Source organism: Lissotriton helveticus, chromosome 7, assembly GCF_964261635.1.
Source record: "Lissotriton helveticus chromosome 7, aLisHel1.1, whole genome shotgun sequence".
In the NCBI taxonomy this organism is placed as follows: Eukaryota; Metazoa; Chordata; class Amphibia; order Caudata; family Salamandridae; genus Lissotriton; species Lissotriton helveticus.
The window spans coordinates 1,079,111,054-1,079,130,719 of NC_136068.1; the positions used below are offsets into that span (position 1 = coordinate 1,079,111,054).

Consider the following 19,666-nt stretch of genomic DNA (forward strand, 5'->3'; position numbering starts at 1 on the left):
CTACGATGGAACCCTTTTAGACTAGGACACTAAGAGAGTCAAGACCCACGGGAGCACCGGAGTACTTATGTTACCTCACCCAGGGAAGCCTGGTGCATGGGTGTCTTTTGGTGTCAGGTTTCGTCGTCTATTCCAATGGAGAGCTGCGAAGAAATGCTGCAGGGGACCAGAGGAAAAGTGTCCGGGTGGATCCAAGGGTGGATCGGAGATATGAAGAACCTGAAAGCAGAGGGGACAGAGTCTGAGTCACTAGCCAGTGACCAGGATGGCGATAGGAAGATGCCAACAAATGTCTGTTGTTTTCAGGTGAAAGAGTTGAAGCTGGACTCTTCAACCACGAGGACCAGGAGGCGTCGACGATGACCAGAAGCTGTTTTTGAGCTGACCCACGAAGGATGTTGAGTGCTGCAGCTCAGAATCCGGATTGGACCCAACAAGCCTTGGCAACACAACCCATGCAAGATGACAAGATCGGCTTTGGCTCAGACCAGCAAGGTCTGCGGGACTCCTCCTTTAGAGGGGAGTCAGCACGTCTGGAGCAACCAATAAATCTCAAGAAACAAAGGATTGGCCTTCGTGGGGGCTCACTAGCCAATGGTCTAGTAACCGCGAAGGAGAATTGCACATCCTCCTTTTCAACCATGCGAAGTCTCAGGAGCTGCTGTGGAACTTAAAATCCCAATGGTTACAGCACCAAGTCCACCTTTCCAAAACTATTAAAATCTCGCATCAGACACCTTGCAATCTATGGTGGTGGCTGACCTGTCATAATATGTTCTGCCATAGGCCACTCTGACTCCCCTACAGAGCGCTGACTATGGTGATGTATGCATTACCACTGAATTGAGGGGTTCATGTGAAGGTAGTGGAGCTTAAAGGCCACTGACTTTCTGTGGGTAGTCGAATCGACATAAGCCTCTTGAAACTTCAGGTTATTTTCCTGGCCCTGAAGGCTCTCCTGCCATCTATCATGGGGAGGCAGGTGGAAGTTCTCACTGACATCAACAGGCAAGGTGGTGCCAAGATGCTGTGCATATCTGAAGATGGCAGTAGCAACAGAATGTCTGGTTGGCCACCTCCCATTGGCAAATCGTCAGAGTCGAAAACTCTACCTAGGCAAAAGGAGACAAAAACCCCTCCTAAAGCTGAACTGAAGTCCTTGGCGCCGAAAAAAGACAACGGATCCAAATAACTTTTTCATCCAGATTTACCGGATCCTAAGCAAAAAAAACTCCATATTGACCCCATTACTGGCCAAGTCACCTCCATACCACCTAAGATTAGAAAGTTGGATACCTCAGAAACACCCGAGATACCCTCCAAGAAGAAAGACTCATGAACCTCACCTATGAGGCCTTTTTCTCCACCTCCACAACCCTCAAACACTATACCCTCTCCAGCACATTCTCCAGTGCCTCCTCTTTCACCTGCACCACAAGAGGATGATGAAGGACGTAATGCATTTGTTTCCTCCAATCAGGTATCAGGTGGTGTCTTGGAATATAGATCTGGTTTTGACCAGGTTAATGCACAAACCTTTTAGTCCATGACCTCCGGTGATTTGAATCATGTAGTGTGTTCCATTTGGTCAAAGTGGCACTGAAGAGTCAGACGACTTGCATTCTTTAGTCTTTACTAGGTTTTACTTTAGCAAGATTTGTATTAATATGTTTTGCTCGCCTTCTCATCTAAGGAATCACAGTTCTACTGCGATTGAATCAAGGATTTATATTCTACAGACTAACATTGTGTTACCTTTGGTGACAGTACTGACCAAACTGCCTCATTGTAAGATTTAAAATCCAGATTTGTTCTCTGCCCTTTCACAACTCAATAACTGTTTGATTGGTTGTGGTAATTCTTCCTCTCCCTCCCTGCTGGTCATCTCTTCATCACTGGTAGTGCCATTTATACAGGCAGAGCAGCATGCAAATTGTCAGATGGATAAACTGTGATCCAGTCCTGTGGTAAATAAATAATTAATTACCGGTACTATTTTTGAATACAGTGAATAAAACAGATAGCTCAATAAATAAGAGACAGGATTCAAGGTATCTTGAGTCTACAGGCTTTAATCAGGCATAAGGGACAGGAACAATCGGCTTTCCTGAAAATCCAAAGGAAACATTTCTAGAGCCTGAGAGCGGAGCCCCTGGAACCTCGTCATGACTGATGGTAGTCCTACTTGCCCCTGTATCAATCAGAAACTTTCTGTCTTTCCCTAATACTTGACTGTGTACATAGGGACCCTCTTGATCTACAGGTATCTCGATGAGAGGCAAGCCTACCTCCCTCTCTAGGCTGTTTCATGAATACGGTGGATAATCTGGATATTCTGTCTGGGCATATTGGTACATCTGCTGTGTAACATGCTGTGTTGCAGCGATAGGCTGCGGTGCTGGAACTGTCTGTTGTGCATTCTGTGGTGGCTGAGAAGTCTGTGAAACTTGTTCTTGTCTAGGCTGACGTGGTCTTTCTTTAGTTTTACCAGTAGCTATGTTGTGTTTCAGAACTGCACACTCGTTTATAAAATGACCTGGCTGTTTACAGTAGTTGCAGGTCCCTTTAGCGGGAGCTGCAGGATGACTGGCTTGATTCGGACCCCTCTTCTGACTGTCTTGTGGAACAGATTGTGCAACTAATACTTTCATTTTCGTGTCTTTCATACGTCTCCTTTCATGTTCTTGCTCTTCCCTGATTCTATTCTGGTGATACTGGAGAATTTGTAACATTTGTGACGGAGTATTAGCTTGCCAAGTACTTTCGACTTTCAAAACTCGATTTTTAACTTGTGGACTTGAATTCTCGACTAGTTTGGTAACAAAAAGATGAGGGTAAGATTCACTACTTGTTTTCAGACCACTGTTAATAATAAAACATTTTTCAAATCTTGAATAAAAATCACTAGTATCTTCATCTTGTTTCTGTTTACAAGCTGAAATGGCATCCCAATCCTCCTTTTTCGTGGCTAGTAATCTTGGCAAAACTTGTATCAATAACTCGGGCAAATCTTTACATTTCTCCCCAAGACCGGTACCTGGTACTCGTAAATTATCTTCAGCTTCTAGAGCTGTCCAATCAATCTTTTTCTCTCCCACCTCCCATTCTTTTTCTTTGAGTTTTTCATATACCCCTGCGGGCAACAGGACCTTTAACATTTTAATGATATCAGGATACGTGTATTCTCCCATACGGAGCATGTCTTTTAATTCTCGATGGAACCCTGCTGGATCTTTGTCGTGACAGGGAATTAGCTTTTTCATCTCTAAGAGTTCCATTTTCGTGATGGGGGTGTAAACAAATACTCGTTCTAGATCACCACCCGTTCCTCTAACTGGGTGTACTTCTCGTAACGGATTCTGTCTATCTATGTAAAATGATTTACTTTCTGGGGGTGAGACGTGAACAAAATGTGGATTCAGAAACGTTCGATATTTGTGGCGCTGTTCTAGAATGACACTAATTAAATCGGTACCTAGACCTCTCCATCTATACTGGAGTAACTCGTTCAATACATCATGTAACGGACCTGGATCAGAATGCTGTCCCTCATACAGTGTAATGAGGTGCTGGATCATATACATTCCCACCAGTCGCTGCTCGGCTGGGGGCAGTTTCAGAAACATTTGTGCCACTATTTCGTCTGGAAAAGTGGTAGAATCAGTAGTCCATCGGACTGCTGATCGGGCTAGTTCTTGTTCATGCATTGTACTAAGCTCACTATAGCCTATTCGTGATTTCAGAATGTGATCGGTAGCTTGGAATACTTGCTCACGAGAACCTTGTTCTGGTACGGGAGGAGGGAAAACTTTCTTGTGATCTAGGCGTGAATGTCGGTCGGGAAGTCTAGTTCTACCTACATACGCTATTCTGGAGGGATTCTCGTCGTCTACCTCTTCATTATCAGAGTTGTCTTCTTTCTCGGTTACTTGTGTTGCTTCTCGTTTCTCGTGTAACTTTATTATTTCCCTACGGATTTTCTTGTACATACTCTCTATACAGTTCTGTGTCTTGTGTCTTCCCTCGGTTATATGGTCACTCCACCTGGTCAAGACTTTCATTTCTTCTGGATCTTTATCTGGATAATCTTGTTCTCTTATTAAACAGTTAATTAGAAACTTTAAAAGCATAAGCTGAATCTCGACTTTTCTTTGAATCATGGCGTCGCGAACACTTTCTGGATCCACTCCTGTACGGATAAAACTATATATTCTGTCTAGATATTCTTTCATATTGGGCAGGGTGTCCAAATATTCGGTCACCCGTCTTAAACGTAATGAGTATATGACCATATTACCATCGCCTGAAACTGGATCATAACGACATTCGGTAAGTGCTCGCTTGATATCTGTAAATGTTTGAGTTTTTGGCGTACGCTGTAACGCTCGTTCATGTAGCTCGAGTAACGTCATACGTCTGTGTTGAGGCGGGGTTCCAGGAGGACTTCCCCCCGCGGCTCCTAAACTAGAATCGTCGATGGGTACTGTACGGGCTGGCAGAGTGACTGATGTAGCGGGCACATGTACTGTGGGCTGGACCGGGGGTGCCATAACAGATGCGATAACGTGGGCTGTTGTGGCTGGAGGAACAGGAATTACATTATTTACGGGGCAGGCGGAACAGGATTTGCATATTCCGGGACTGTATCGTCCAAATAGGACGAGAGAAAAATATCAGCTGCGGTCGGTTTATGACGTAGCTTGATCGGAACTAATGGCGGCGGAAAATTACATGGTGCTTCCGGGGTTGCTTTTGGCAAGCCCTCGGCAAGAAGAGGATACATACCCTTAATAAGGGCATTTCTCTGTCTGTCTGACTGTTCTACTTTAACTCGTTCACCTACTTCGATCAATTCCCTTTCTTGGGCTTTCTCTGAGGATTCCCTACTTAATTCTGTTTTTCTGATCTCTTTTTCGGTTCTTCTATGAGATTCTTTGCGCCATAACTCGATGGCATCTTTCTGGGACTGTCTGGCTTTCTTTTTCCATAATGCTTCTTCTACTCGCATGATGCACTCAGCATCCCATGTACCTGACATGGGCCATCTATATTTCTCTTCTAACTCCTTGGTATAATCCACCCATAAGTCTAGATATAATATGGCACTTAAGCCATGCTTATGATACATAAAATGACCTGGACTGTCCCTAGGCGGGACAGGAACTGCTTCCTCTAGTAACCCTTTTCGGGTTTTTAACTGACGTAACTTGGAGAATAGAGGCATTGTCTAGGCTGGAATTCGAACACAATACAATACACGATGAACACAATAATGACTGGAAAAACAAATCATTCATACCACGACATTGAAAACACATTAAATAACATTTAGAATAACAGTTCGGACAGAAATATTACCTGGTATACTGAAAACAGAACACATGAATTTCTCGAGAATGGAATTTACTAGAATTACTAGATGCACTGCTAAACAGTACGAAACATACCGGTCCCATAAAGAGACACGTCAGGACCCGCATCAACCTAGGTGAACACTTCGGATTGGATCTGCGTACCCAAACCCACGGACCAGAATTGACCCTGTCTAGATACTACCCCAGCAACGGTACTCACCGGGCAGCAAGAACGGAAGGCCTCGGACTGGACTGGACGGCTACGACGACGGACTACGAACTTCGGACTTCAGTTACAGGTGGGCCTCCGGATACCTCGGACCTTGGACTCTCGGCTTGGGCTCTGGTCGGGACTCGCCGCGTTCCTCACCGCCTCGTCTGGATGCTGGACCGCAACCTCCGTCTCCTCCGTGGGCCTGAGGGATACTTGAAGCAGAAATATCTGCCGGTGCGCAGTAGAGTTCCATCACGGCTGCAGAGGGTCAGGGGGCCTGCGTGGCTTCACCGGCGCGTGGGGAAAGGGCAATTCCCTATTCGGGCGCCATTATGTGGTAAATAAATAATTAATTACCGGTACTATTTTTGAATACAGTGAATAAAACAGATAGCTCAATAAATAAGAGACAGGATTCGAGGTATCTTGAGTCTACAGGCTTTAATCAGGCATAAGGGACAGGAACAGGACAGCCTGTATGGGAATAGACGGATGGCAGCTACCGGGGGCAGGGGCATAAGTGGGTAACTTTTAGTAACAGTGCACAGTATATATACTAAAACAAATACATTACATTCAATACAGTAGGCGTTTCTCGTAGCAGTCGCGAAAGATAAGGACAAAATGATGTAACAAGAAGGCGTGTACAGGGCGTATACATAGACATGTGATGTAAACGTAACAGAAGTGTCATAAATGGGGCGGAAACATGGAGGGGGCTACCTGAGCAGCTGGGACCTTTAACCTAGTGGTGCGCGCAAACGGGCAATGACGTGTTACCAGGGAGAACTGGGGGCTATGACTTCTGCGCTAGAAGAGGAGACTACAGTCTGCAGTGTCAGAACGACATGTACCTATATCATATCTGGTATCTGGTGTTTGGAGTACATATTGATAGAATCCAAAAGTTATCAGGGCAGAGGCTACTTGACACTAAGACTGGTGCATGCATAATTCTACATGTATTGCGTGTGCTAGGAATATTCCATGAATATTAATACAGTATTTCTCTTACATGGAGACAGAAAGGCTAGACCATGGCTGAAACTGTTGATGCGATTCAGTAGCTTAGGAATGCAGAGAAGGAGGGCTGGACTGATAACTAGAAGCATAACATACTCTTGGCAGACTGGCAGGCAGAGCCAGGCCGGGCCGGGCACTGTGAGGCAGGAAGTAAGTGAACGGTCAGGGATGCAGGTGGGGGCTGTATCGCTCCTCGGAGAGGGTTCAGGAGACAGGAGCTGAATCTGGTGTCCGGGCCCTTTTGAGGCCTAGAAACTGGGACAATTCAATGAATTAACGTGCACACTGTAAAACGTGGCAACATAGGCCTAATACTCGTTGCTTTCACGAGAACTGGAAACTGGCATACTAGAGATGGACACAACTGTAATTGCGTCTTTAATCGATCATAGGGGGATACATGCATATCGATCATGCACATATAGCATAAGATGGGGAACACGTAGGCACATATGACATGGCAAAATTTACTTTTCCACAGTCCATTTTTATCAGCTCACTCCTTCGTAGACAAGAGGATATGGCTATATCTATGCATGTATTGCACAGGCTGCATACTGTTTGAAGAACAGCTCTGAGATGCATTTTATCTTCTTGCCACTATGGTTCCTGCTTTCCGTTATTTGGTAACAGGAGCAAGTCCTGAACTAAAGGTAACAACGGCTCAATAATGGAAGTAGCCCCATAGAATACTCCACTAGAAAGGGGATTATTGCTACAGGAGCAGTGTCAATGTTTGTTTAGAAGACAGATGTTTGCATAGCAAAAACAACAGATGCACTAAATGTATTGAAATCTCAGAGTAAACCTTAATTTTTGACATTTTAAAGTGAGTTAATATTGAATTTAAAAAAATCAGATTTTTCAACAAAAAAAACTACTTCTCATCTGCATATAACTCTCAACCTAGTTGCTAGATAAATGCAAATTTACAACTTAATGTTTTATAAAGCAGAGTCAATATGGTTTGTAGCTTCTCCGCCATCAGTCAGATCATATGGAATCACCATTGATCCCACCCTCCCATTTTCCCACATGTTAATAAGGTAACTAAAACTTCAGATTTCCATCTGCACAAGCAAAAGTAAATACTGCACATAATTGTTCTTTACTCTTTCACACCTAGCCCCAATCAAAGATGTTTTCCACTCAGAATGCTAGGTGCATAAAGCAAGAATGTTTGACCAAATAACACATATTTCCCTTCGCCTCTATTGGCTCCCACTAAAAGCCCTAATATAATTACAAATCTGAGTTAAGGCAATTCACAATAAGAGCACACCTTACTTAGAAGAGCTGACTACCTTAGGTGGCTGAAGAGGTCTAAAAAGCAAGGACTTTTTATTCTGAGAAGATCCCAAATTTAAATTTTGAGTAGAATGGGATGTTATATTGTCTTACACTGCTGTGGTAGCATTTATGCTGTCTACTCTTAAACCTTAGAGCAGTCACTTCTTTCCTTACTGTTAGAAACCACATTAAGCACACGATTTTTAAACAGTTCCTGACCCCAGGATAAACTTTCCCAATTGGTTCTCGTATTGTAACAAACTCAGAAACTCTGATCCATATTTTTTTTCTCAGTCATTATGTTCTATCACCTATTGGCTAATCTTTGCAACCTCTAGGATCACCATGTTGACTTTTATCTACTCTTTCCTTATCTAGATGTTTAGCTTGATCATGTTTATTGAATATTTGTAAAGCACACATACACCTCCCTTGGTCTTGATTGCATATTATAAGAATTCAATAAAAAAAGTTTCATATCAGTAGGATTAGTTTTGAAGTCCACCGCAAAAGATTGAGTAAACATCATGGTGCCTACAAGTGGGGTATTGTTGGAACTAAGACCTAACTATAGGTGTAAAACAATTGAAATATGCCATGATCATGAGTCATAATTTGAATTTCTGATACATGTAATTTTGAGTGCAAGCACTAGGCTGTATGTACAACACATGAAAGTGTGACTGATAAATAGGTGCAAACTTTGCTTTTGGTGGAATACTAGCTTTTTATTCCTATCTCTTGAGTACACAGTTAAATAACATGAGTGGGAAGTATGCCTGGGTTCTTAATTGGCCAATTTAAGCAGATCACATTCTACCAAATTATTATTTGCCCATTATTGGCATGGCTGCTAATGGAAAATTCCTCTAAAAATTCAGATAAAATGGAATAGAAAGTTATATATTCCTTATTTCTTAGTGCACATAGACTAAGTTTTCAGGAGGACTGCATTCCCGTTGCTGATCACATGTCACTGGTTCCAACTCTCTCCTTTCCGAATGCTCACCTTGACCCTTGTTCAGATCCACTAGCTGGTAGATGAATTATATTGTACAGTTGTAGGTGTTGATTTGAGGTAATGGTATTGAAATTGCTGAATGTTTAGATACTAACAATAGCAAATTTCTGTGAGTTTGTTTCAAAATTAAATTCATTCCTGATCTTAAAATGCAATTATCTGCTTATGTAAACTCCATGCATCATTCATTCCTTCTTTTGTCCTTCATTAGCAACTTGAAGCTGTGAACCAACTTATCCAAAAATCTGCAGTTTTTGAGTCCGGTTCTCTGAAGCAGTTTGCATTTTTGTTGGTGGCCAATAATCAACCAGCACTAAAAGTTTCTCCGAGTCACTCCAGCACCAAGAGCACTGTAATTGAAATGCTGGTTCACACCGCTGCTGTCCTGCTGAACGGACAAAATCGAATCCTCGAACCTCTGAAGAATCTGGCATTTACTCCAGCCAACATGCAGGTAAAGAACAGGGTAAACTTAGTTTAGTTAATCAAATTCTCCTCTGCACGTCATCCACAAATTGTTTAAATATGTTCTATACCAATGTTTCAGAATATTGTATAATTTATATCTGCTTCGAATTTTAGACCAAGTGCACCCCAAAATAATGAATAAACCTTTTTTGTTTACATCATATTTTTAGAATTCATTTTTTCCCACAATGCCGGCAGACCTTCTAATTGATGCTAAGGACTGGACTAGTTTAGCTGGGCTTCGTTGGTACCGTAAGTATCACCTCCGGTAATGAAGCTGGTTTAAGTATTTAGGATGGACAGGAATAGATGGGGTAGAGGATGAACTGAGTGTACTGCTGATAGTTGGGTATGATAACAATTACAATGTGCATGGACACATGTGCAGAGCTTTTCCTGTTTGCCTTTAATGTAGTACTATCAATGAATCACAGGTGAGCGATGCATTGCTAGCACATGGTTTAGGGCTTGTTTGTTCCCTTCCTTTGTGCAGTGAGGAGCCTATCCTCTCAGAATGAGTGCACGAAGCACAACCCCACCCTTTTCAAGCATTGTTTTGTTTTATTTGTTATTTTGATGTCCCTACCCCTTCAATCCTGTATATTGAATGTCAAGCCATTAGGCAGATCAAGAGCCGATGCCAATCATTTTAGAAACTTAGAGGCCTAAGTTTAGAATCTGAGTGGTTAGCTCTCTCCATACCATTCCCACTTAGCAATTCTCCATTTTGTCTTGTTTTATACGCTATGCAGAGAAGGGATACTTTCTCTTTGGAGAAATATGTCTAATTGTGTAGATTTAGATATCTGTTTGTGAGATTCCTCTTGGAATTCTACCTTTTTTTGGCACTTAATGAGATATTAATTTTTCAGCCTACATTCTTGTTGAAGTCAAATTTATTGTGTGGTCTGACCCTTGCTCATTCATGCTTTAACTGTCATAACAACTGAACAGGGGCCATGTTGGTTTTGACATAAATGGAATGTATGAAGTTATTTGTCAGTAAAAAGAATAAAAGTGTTGTGTTCATAAGTTGTCAGTTAACATTTGAAGTTCTGTTTGATTTCACCGACATTTCTAGGCCTAAATTGTAAAGCGCTCTGATATCCTTCGGGATCAAGTTCACGCTATATAAAACTTTATAAATAAACAGTACCCTTCTGGTTCCATGTCTGTTATCCTAAGGAAACTTGGCTTGGGGCTTTTTAGGAAAAGCTGTTTAACAATTCTGTTCTCTGATTTAGTTTTATTCCCTCTCTGTGGGAATTAAACAGAGTGCTAATTCTTCATTGTGTAGCCCTGGTTCTAAAGTACTGAGCATATCTAAGTTTCACTTGCCTGAATCATTCTTTCCAATAATGATGGAAATCCATAGTATTTTAACATACAGTAAAGAGACTTAATATGCTCATAGGCAATGCAACAGTGTTTATTTAGTAGCACGTCCACCTCATTTGAATCAGGCCTCAATTCAGCCAGTGAGGTAAATTGGTGTTGAGCATGTGACTCCATCTAGAACTTATAGTAGCTCAGAATTTTACTGCATGTAAAATTGTACTTGAGCCCTTAGGCATAATTCTGCTCTGATAGATTCCGATTTAGTTTTTCCACTCCTACTTTACATTACCAATCTCAGGTCCAGGCCAAACTTCATGTTTTACCATTTGGTGAGTTGGTTCTGGATTTTTCTGGCATAGAGGAGCAGGAGAAAGAATCAGTTTTCATGACCTGCTCTGGCTGCTGCCCAAAAATATGAAAATGCTCCGCCTTTATCTGTTATGAAGCCTAAGTTGTGTGTGATTAAGACAGGTGCCTGGTATCTTTCCAATATGACACTCAAGATAAGGCCCCTCCTTCAGTGGGTTAATCAGCACTGCATAAAGGATCTGTGGCAGCTACAATAAAAGAGTGGAATGATTTCTCCCAAATCCTAGACTTGCTCCATCAGGAAAACAGTGCAGAGTCTAAAGATGTATTTAGCAAAGATGAACTGCTTCAGCTACAGTTATTGACACATTAATGGATTATTCCAAAACAGCTTGCTGGCAGGAGCTTCAGTCCTCAAACAACATGGCTGACTGACGAGCACATTGTTCCTTTTGGAAGTTTAAAGCAAATGTTCTGGACATGGCTTTGTTTCAGGAAACATGTGAAGTCAGACAAGGGATCAAGGTGGTCATAGACGGGTATTGCTCCTTCAGGGGTTCTCAAATATATTTTTGACTGTCTACTTTTGTGGCACTAGGTGCACATTGCAATACTTCAACAGAGTAGATTGCTTTTGAAGTCATGCTGCTGAATTTATCTGTCACTTTTTAGTGCGAAAACCTTCCGCAGTTATGTGCAAGTAACACTACGGATTGTATAATGTCCACCAACAATTTTGATTGCTAATTTTACCCATAGACCAAATATTTTATGAAACATGAAGACATCATAGTAGCAATAAATGATGATATACAAGAAAACAGATACAGCTTCACTGCAATGAATCAGACAAACAACAGCTGTTGGAAAGGAGTCACAGATATTAAGTAAATAAGTTGGCAATAATTGTGACGATCACAAATCGATAGCACCTTCTTAAACTACTGAAAGGAAATTAGTTATGCTTCCTTACTTTTATCTTATCGTCACAGCAGAGCTAAAAGAATAAAAAGTCCAGTTTTTAACAGTGATTTTATTTATATTTTTGCAATCCATGTGTATTGTGAATGCACCAATCAGTCACAACCCTATTCCTCTTATGCAACTTAATGTTCAGTTGTCTGTCAAAAAAATAGTCCATGAATCTTCTTGCCTCTCAAGGAAATTTACATGTCTCTGGCTTTGGGAGATTGCCCCATTCCTGCTCTCTGGATGGTTATCAGACCATACCAGCCCTGCTTTATAAGCTTTTTTTAAGGGCACCTGGTTACTCAAGTATTTTTTTCATCGTATTCGACTTTCTGAGACTGCTTCTTTACTTTTTTAGAATAGCCACTGAGGTTAGTTTCCTAAGTAGTGTTGATGAGCACTCTTCACCAACCTCATTCCAGTCTTTCATATTGGTTCCTCTATGACCAATCAAGATATTCTGTCCTGTGATGGAGTTGGTAGGAGGTGTGGAGAGGCATGTTATGAAGCCCCTCCCCCCTCCCCCATCATGTTTGCCACAGGCTATTAAACACCGTCATCATAGGTACAGTGGTTGTTTCATCTAATGTGATGCATTTCCCTGCAATCAAAAATGCGAATGATTTTCCCATTGATATTCTCCCCTTAAGTGAAGATGGGAGAGGATGACTCGAAGGGTTTTGATGATATTGGTGGCAGGTGCTTTTGCCTGGTGTGCTTTGGTGCTAGAAAAAAACATATTGCATACACGTTTTCCTTATTTATGGCTTAGCAACTCATATATGATGCGGACAATTTGTTCATCTACCCTAGTAATTCAGTCGGTGTGCTTCTTTTGCCACGTGCTGTTCATTTCAGATTCAATGAGTGAGCGACTGAGTGAGGATGTTTATCTAGTAACTACTAACAAACTCAGCGATTTCTGTGCGCTACTTGGAGGTGGTGAGGGCTTGTCCAATACAGAAAGTGAGATTATTCTATTCCATTCTTAAATTAGATGGAAATTGTTTCAAGATCCTATAGTTTTGAATCTTTCAGATCTTTTATCTCTATTGAATTTTTAACTTGTTCTTCTGGGGTGCTCAAAGAAAGCCAGGGTGAAATAAAAAGACAGAATGTTCTCTCGTTGTCATAGCAATAGATTAATGAAAATGCATATGGGGTACTAATTGTGCATGATATTATTTCAGAAAAAAGAAGAACAGTTATAAAGCTGTCTGAACAAATGTACAGTTGAAATTAAACCCATATCTCCAAAATAGCAGATGATCGCACCATCCTTACATTTGTTAGGAAAAACTATGATTTAGGAGTTTTGGTTATGAGTAAGCATTTCTTGCTGACTTTTTTGTTTATTTCTTCCAACAGAGTGTCCAAATGGTCATTACTGCACAGTTGGAGAGGTAAGCGGGGTTTATTGAAGAAACATCTTTAAAGGTGTGGGAAAGAGGGCTAATATAGAAGATATTTTCACATCCATATACCTATTAAATAATGAAAAAAGAATGCATGCATATGTACAGAAAACATGCATTACAATATTATGTGCTTGTCAAAACCATTATGTTTCTTGGCCAGTAGATCATTTCTTCCTTTCCTCTTCCTACATTTCATGTAGACAGTTTTCCACAAGTGCTGAGAATTCCGCACATATAAGTGCATGTTTTAGGTGCAAGTTTGGGAGTTGAAAGGGGGAGTGTCAGGAAAACGGGGAATATCTACTCTACAGTGGGAGGAGAAAAGGAAGAATGAATGAGGGGGTACAAGGAGGTACGTGAAAATGCAAAACCTTCTGCAAAGGATTAGGTCACTTGCAATTCATAGACGTTATGATCTCATCTATTCAAGTAATATTAAAGCCCATGCAGGCTCAGATGAACCCCAGCCAAGCATTCATGTAAATGGTACTGCAAGGAAAGCACATATAAATCAGCGGAGAGCCGTGAATAACAGTTAACACACTAATGACCATCAAAAAAAGAGAAATGTATATACACATTGCCAACATGCATTCAAAGAACATAAAAAGAAATTGTCATTAAAAAATAATTGGTCCAGTATCTTTACATATCTGAAAGAGACACGTTAGTATTTGATTCCTTACCTTAGAATATCCCCAGGCGTCAGACTGGATCCGGAAACTTTTGCGTAGCAGTACCCTTGCGCGTCGGTAGGCGTCGTCTGCGGCTCCGCGTCCGTCGTCGGCATTGTGGGCGCCGTGATGACGTCGTCGGAGTACTTAGACGCCGCCTCCGCGTGCTGACGTCAGTTCTTCTTTTTTCTGCAGATCTGGAAAAAGCAGTAACCCTTGGTCAATTTTTGACTAACTTTTTGGATCATTTTTGATCATTTCTCGAAGTCTACGACTCCGATCGGTGCCGTAGGGAAGCCTGGCTTTAAGCACTGCGAGGATTGCGACCGCACGATGTCGGTCACGGATCCTCACCACCTGTGCCTAACTTGTCTAGGCGTCGACCACGACGACGAGGCCTGCTCCGACTGCCAGGCCCTCTCTTCGAAAGCCAGGCGGGAGCGGTCCCGCAGGCGACTCGAATTCCGGCAGTCGGTCCCGCGCCGCGAGAGGTCTCGGTCCCACGGGAGGTCGAGGGACAGGTCGCGGGCTCGGAGCCACCACAGTTCCGAGAGTAGGCCGCACTCCTCCGGGTCGAAGTCGTCGTCAGGTAAGAAGCACAAGAAGTCCAAGAGGCGTCATCGCTCTTCGGACACCACCCCCGCGGCTCCGTCGGAGTTGCGGGCGCCACGTCCAGCTCCACACCCTCCGGTCCCTGGGCTAGACGCGACGCCGGAGGAGATCGAGCGCTTCCTCATGGCCATGAGGAAACTCTCTCCTCCGAGGGGCTCCGCGGCGCCTTTGGGCCCAGCGGAAGGCGGAGCCGGGCCAAGCCCAGTGGAAGACGTCGTCGGGTGTTTCGGCCACGACGCCTTCGGGCCCGGCACCGCAGGGCCCCACAATCCCGCCGGTGCCTTCGGGCCCGGCGCCGCAGGGTCCAGCAGTACTGGCGCCCCTGGCGCCTTCGGGCCCGGCGCCGCGGGACCCCGCTAGACCTTCTTCGGGATCTGGGCCGTCGCCGGTGGACCTTACGACCTCCCCGGCGTCGGACCATCGGGTGTCTCCTCCGGCGGCGCCCTCGGGCGGCGCCGTCCCCGATACCTCCTTCGTTCCTGTTCCGACGTAGGGACAGCCCCGATGGGCGCCGCTCCAGATGTCGTTTGGGGAGTTTCACTTATATGAACAGGCCCCATCGATTGAGAACCCCGAGTATCAGGAGATGGGTGATGAAGGGGATTGGGAGGGGTCTGAGGACCCTCTGACCCGAAAGTGTCAGTCTCATGAGGACTAGGCAGGAGACCTTGGGGAGGCCAGTGGCCTGGACACCTCTCCAGACACTGGTTTTGTCTCTCCTCCTACCGTGGCTTCGGAGGAGGGGGCAACCTACAGTGTGATGTTGATGAGGGCTGCCAAGGCCTTGGGCCTTGAGCTCCCCGTCGCGGCCGTGAGGTCTAATCTCCTCACTGAGGTCCTTAAACCGCAGTCAAGCTCGGCCGAGCCTCTGCTGCCCTTTAATGAGGCCTTGACCGACGTTCTCCTGGGCACTTGGTCCAATCCCGCTACGGGTTCGCCCGTAGATAGGAACGTGGACAGACGCCACCGCCCAGCCCCGGGCGACCCATGTTTCCTGTCCACCCATCCCACCCCCGAGAGCCTTGTCATCCAGGCCTCCAATTCCCAGACCGCATTCCCGTCGGCGCCGCCGGACAGGGAATCCAAGAGGTACGAGCAGTACGGTAAAAAGATCTTCTCGTCCCTTAGTCTGGGACTGCGGTCTTCCAATACCGCATGCCTCTTGGGCCGCTACACCCACTCTCTGTGGGATACGGTTGCGGAAGTGCTGCCAGAGTGTCCGTTGGAGGTACGGGCCAAACTCGGCCAAGCCCTTGTGGAGGGCCGGGATGCAGCCAAATATTCTATCCGGTGTGGGCTGGATACCACCGACTCACTAGGTAGAGCGATGGCAACGACGGTGGCGGTCAGACGCCACGCCTGGTTGAGGTCCGCCAACTTTTCGGCCGATGTCCAAAACACTCTGATGGACATGCCGTTTGATGGCCGTCACCTCTTTGGCGACAAGGCAGACCATGCGCTTGAGCGCTTTATGGACTCCAGGGCTACGGCCAACTCCTTGGGCCTCTCGGCCCCGCGCCAGCAATCGGCTGCCTTTCACTCCTTTCGTGGCCACGGAAGGGGTGTACCCACACGTGCTGCCAGCCACGCTCCGCAAGGTAATACCCAACGCGGTGGCGGCCGTGGGAACCGCCGTCCCGGCGGTCGGGGACAACGGCGAGGTCAGTCCACACCTTCCCCCGCAGCATCCACCTCAAAACCCTCCTAGTCCGTGCTTTCAGGCCCATGTGACGCCAGTGGGGGGGCAGGGTTCGCCATCACCACCTCCACTGGCGCACTGTCACTTCGGACAGGTGGGTGCTGCAAATCGTCCGAAGGGGCTACTCCCTCCCCTTCGAGGCGACTCCTCCAGCCATGCCACCGCAGAACCACCGTGTATCGGGGGATCATTTGCGACTTCTGCAGGAGGAAGTTACGGCCCTCTTGGCCAAAGGGGCCATCGAGCGCGATCCTGGGCCAGAAGTAGGGTGTGGTTGCTACTCCCACTACTTTCTGGTACCCAAGAAGGGCAAAGGGGACCTACGCCCTATCTTGGACCTAAGGAACGTCAACGGCTTCCTCCGGAAGGAGAAGTTCAAAATGCTGACACTGGCTCAGGTCTTGGCTGCCCTGGACCCAGGAGACTGGATGGTAGCGTTGGACTTGCAGGACGCTTATTTCCACATCCCCGTCCTGCCGGCCCACCGGCAATACCTGCGGTTCACGGTTGGCCACGAGCACTTTCAGTATACTGTGCTCCCCTTCGGCCTTACCAGCGCCCCACGGGTGTTCACAAAGGTGATGGCGGTGGTCGCAGCTCATCTGCGCAGGTTAGGGGTTTCAGTCTTCCCCCTACCTCGACGACTGGTTGTTGAAGGCGGGCTCGCCCCAGACAGTCGTCAGCCACCTCCAGACTACGGCAGATCTCCTGCACCTGCTGGGGTTCTCCATCAATGTGCCGAAGTCACACCTGTGCCCCTCTCAGAAGCTCCTTTTCATCGGAGTGGTTCTCGACTCGGCGCGGTTTCGGGTTTATCCACCCGAACAGCGGGTCCGGGATATTCAGGCTCTGATTCCCATCTTTCAGCCGTTATCCCGGGTCTCGGTCAGGTTGACGCTGCGGCTTCTGGGGCTGATGGCCTCCTGCATCCTACTGGTGCATCACGCCAGGTGGCGGATGCGGGCTCTGCAGTGGGACCTGAGGTTTCAGTGGGTCCAGCATCAGGGCAACCTGTCCGACCACGTCCTGATCTCGGAGGGCACTGCGAGACAGCTGCAGTGGTGGCTCACGGACCGCGATTGGGTCAGCGGCAGATCCCTCTCCCTTCCCCAACCGGAGCACGTAGTTGTGACGGACGCGTCCCTCCAGGGCTGGGGAGGCCACATGGGAGAGGCAGAGATCAGAGGCCTCTGTTCTCCGGCGGAGGCCCGGCTCCACATCAACCTGTTGGAGTTACGGGCGATTCGTCTAGCACTGAAGGCATTCCTCCCCTCTGTCCGGGGGAGTGTAGTGCAGGTGTTCACGGACAACACCACCGCCATGTGGTACTGCAACAAACAGGGCGGGGTGGGCTCGTGGACCCTTTGCCAGGAGGCTCTGCGCCTCTGGCAGTGGCTGGAACGCCAGGGCGTGACCCTGGTGGCTCAACACCTGGCGGGTTCTCTGAACGCCAGGGCGGACGAGCTCAGCCGTCGGTGCATGATGGATCACGAATGGCGTCTGAACTCGGACGTGGCGCAAGGCCTCTTTCAGCAATGGGGAGAGCCTTGGTTAGATCTATTCGCCACCGAAGAGAACGCGCAATGTCATCAGTTCTGCGCGTTGGAATTTCCAAGGCGGCACTCGCTCGGAGACGCTTTTCGTCGCGAGTGGAGTTGCGGTCTGTTGTACGCCTTTCCGCCTATAACACTTCTGCCCAGAGTGCTGAAGAAGATCAAGCGCGACCGGGCCCAAGTCATCCTTGTGGCTCCGGACTGGGCGAGAAGGTACTGGTATCCAGAGCTACTCAGTCTGTCAGTCGATCCCCCGGTTCGTCTGCTTCTTCAGGAGGACCTTCTGTCGCAGCAGCAGGGGACGGTCCTCCACCCGAACCTGTCCAGTCTCCACCTCCATGCTTGGAGATTGAGCGGCGACAGTTGAGGCCATTTGACTTGCCTCCTGAAGTCTGTAACGTCATTCTGGCAGCCAGGCGTCCCTCCACAAAGTCGGTATACGCCTGCAGGTGGAACAGATTTGTGGCATGGTGCACAGCAAAGGCTGTGGATCCTCTTGCTGCCCCTCTCTCTGAGGTTCTTCTCTTCCTTCTTTCTCTTGCCCAGCAGGGCTCTGCTCTGGGCACTATCAAGGGCTACCTTTCTGCCCTTTCAGCCTTTCTGAGGCTGCCTGATCAACCTTCTTTGTTCAAGTCCCCTATTGTAAATAGATTTCTAAAAGGCATCACACACACATTTCCTCCTGTTCCGTTTGTGATGCCTCAGTGGGACTTGAACCTGGTTCTTACGTTTCTGATGTGCGCTCCTTTTGAGCCACTTCACAACTGTCCTCTCCGCCTTCTTACTCTGAAGACTGCTTTCCTGGTTGCCATCACCTCTGCCAGGAGAGTGAGTGAGCTCCAGGCCCTTTTTTGTACTCCACCTTTCCTTTCTGTCCATCCGGACAAAGTGGTGTTGCGTACTAAGCCATCTTTCCTGCCCAAGGTTGTCGCGGCCTTCCACATCGGGCAGTCTATCACCTTGCCAACCTTCTTCCCGCCACCGCATCCCTCTAAAGAGGAAGAGCGGCTCCACCGTCTGGACCCAAAACGTGCGCTCTCATTTTACTTGGATCGCACACGCCAGTTCTGGGTGGATGACCAACTCTTTGTTAGTTACGTGGGCGCTAAGAAGGGGAAAGCGGTGCACAAGAGGACCATCTCCCGGTGGATCATCTTGTGTATCCAGGCATGCTACTCCTTGGCTAGAAAGGAGCCCAATGTTGGATAACGGGCTCATTCCACCCGAGCCACGGCGACTGCAACTGCCCTGGGCCGGGGTGTGCCCTTACAGGACATCTGTTAGGCGGCTACGTGGGCATCACTGCACACGTTTGCAAGACACTACTGCCTGGACAGCCAAGCCCGGAGAGATGGCTTCTTTGGCCGTTCTGTCCTCCAGGGCTTTCTGGAGTGATTATTGGTTCGCAGACCCACCACCGGGGTTGGTATTGCTAGGGTATCTATTCTAAGGTAAGGAATCTAATACTAACGTGTCTCTTTCAGATGCACAAGTTACTACTTGTGTAACGATATATCTGTAAGAGACAGTAGTTAGTATTAGATTCCTTACCGACCCACCCATCCTCCCCGTTCTGCGAACCGATATCTAGGGTTAGGGTTACCCCCTTTCTGGGCCCTAGTTTCAATGGCACCAGTGTTGATTTTTAACATGGCTCTGCGGTTCTGGCGCGGAAAAGCTGTGTCTAAGAACTGACGTCAGCACGCGGAGGCGGCGTCTAAGTA

General features: G+C 46.5%; 1 protein-coding gene across 2 annotated transcripts in view; it reads left to right on the forward strand.

The window, feature by feature from the left end:
• The window catches only part of RNF213 (ring finger protein 213), a 2,973,532-nt gene that overhangs the window by 2,407,771 nt on the left and 546,095 nt on the right, over positions 1–19,666 (forward strand). For both annotated transcript variants that reach the window (XM_078654076.1, XM_078654077.1), the window contains exons 50-52: positions 9,114–9,356; positions 9,541–9,622; positions 13,355–13,389. In XM_078654076.1, the coding sequence (XP_078510202.1) occupies positions 9,114–9,356; positions 9,541–9,622; positions 13,355–13,389 (360 nt within the window). The remainder of the gene's footprint in view (positions 1–9,113; positions 9,357–9,540; positions 9,623–13,354; positions 13,390–19,666) is intronic.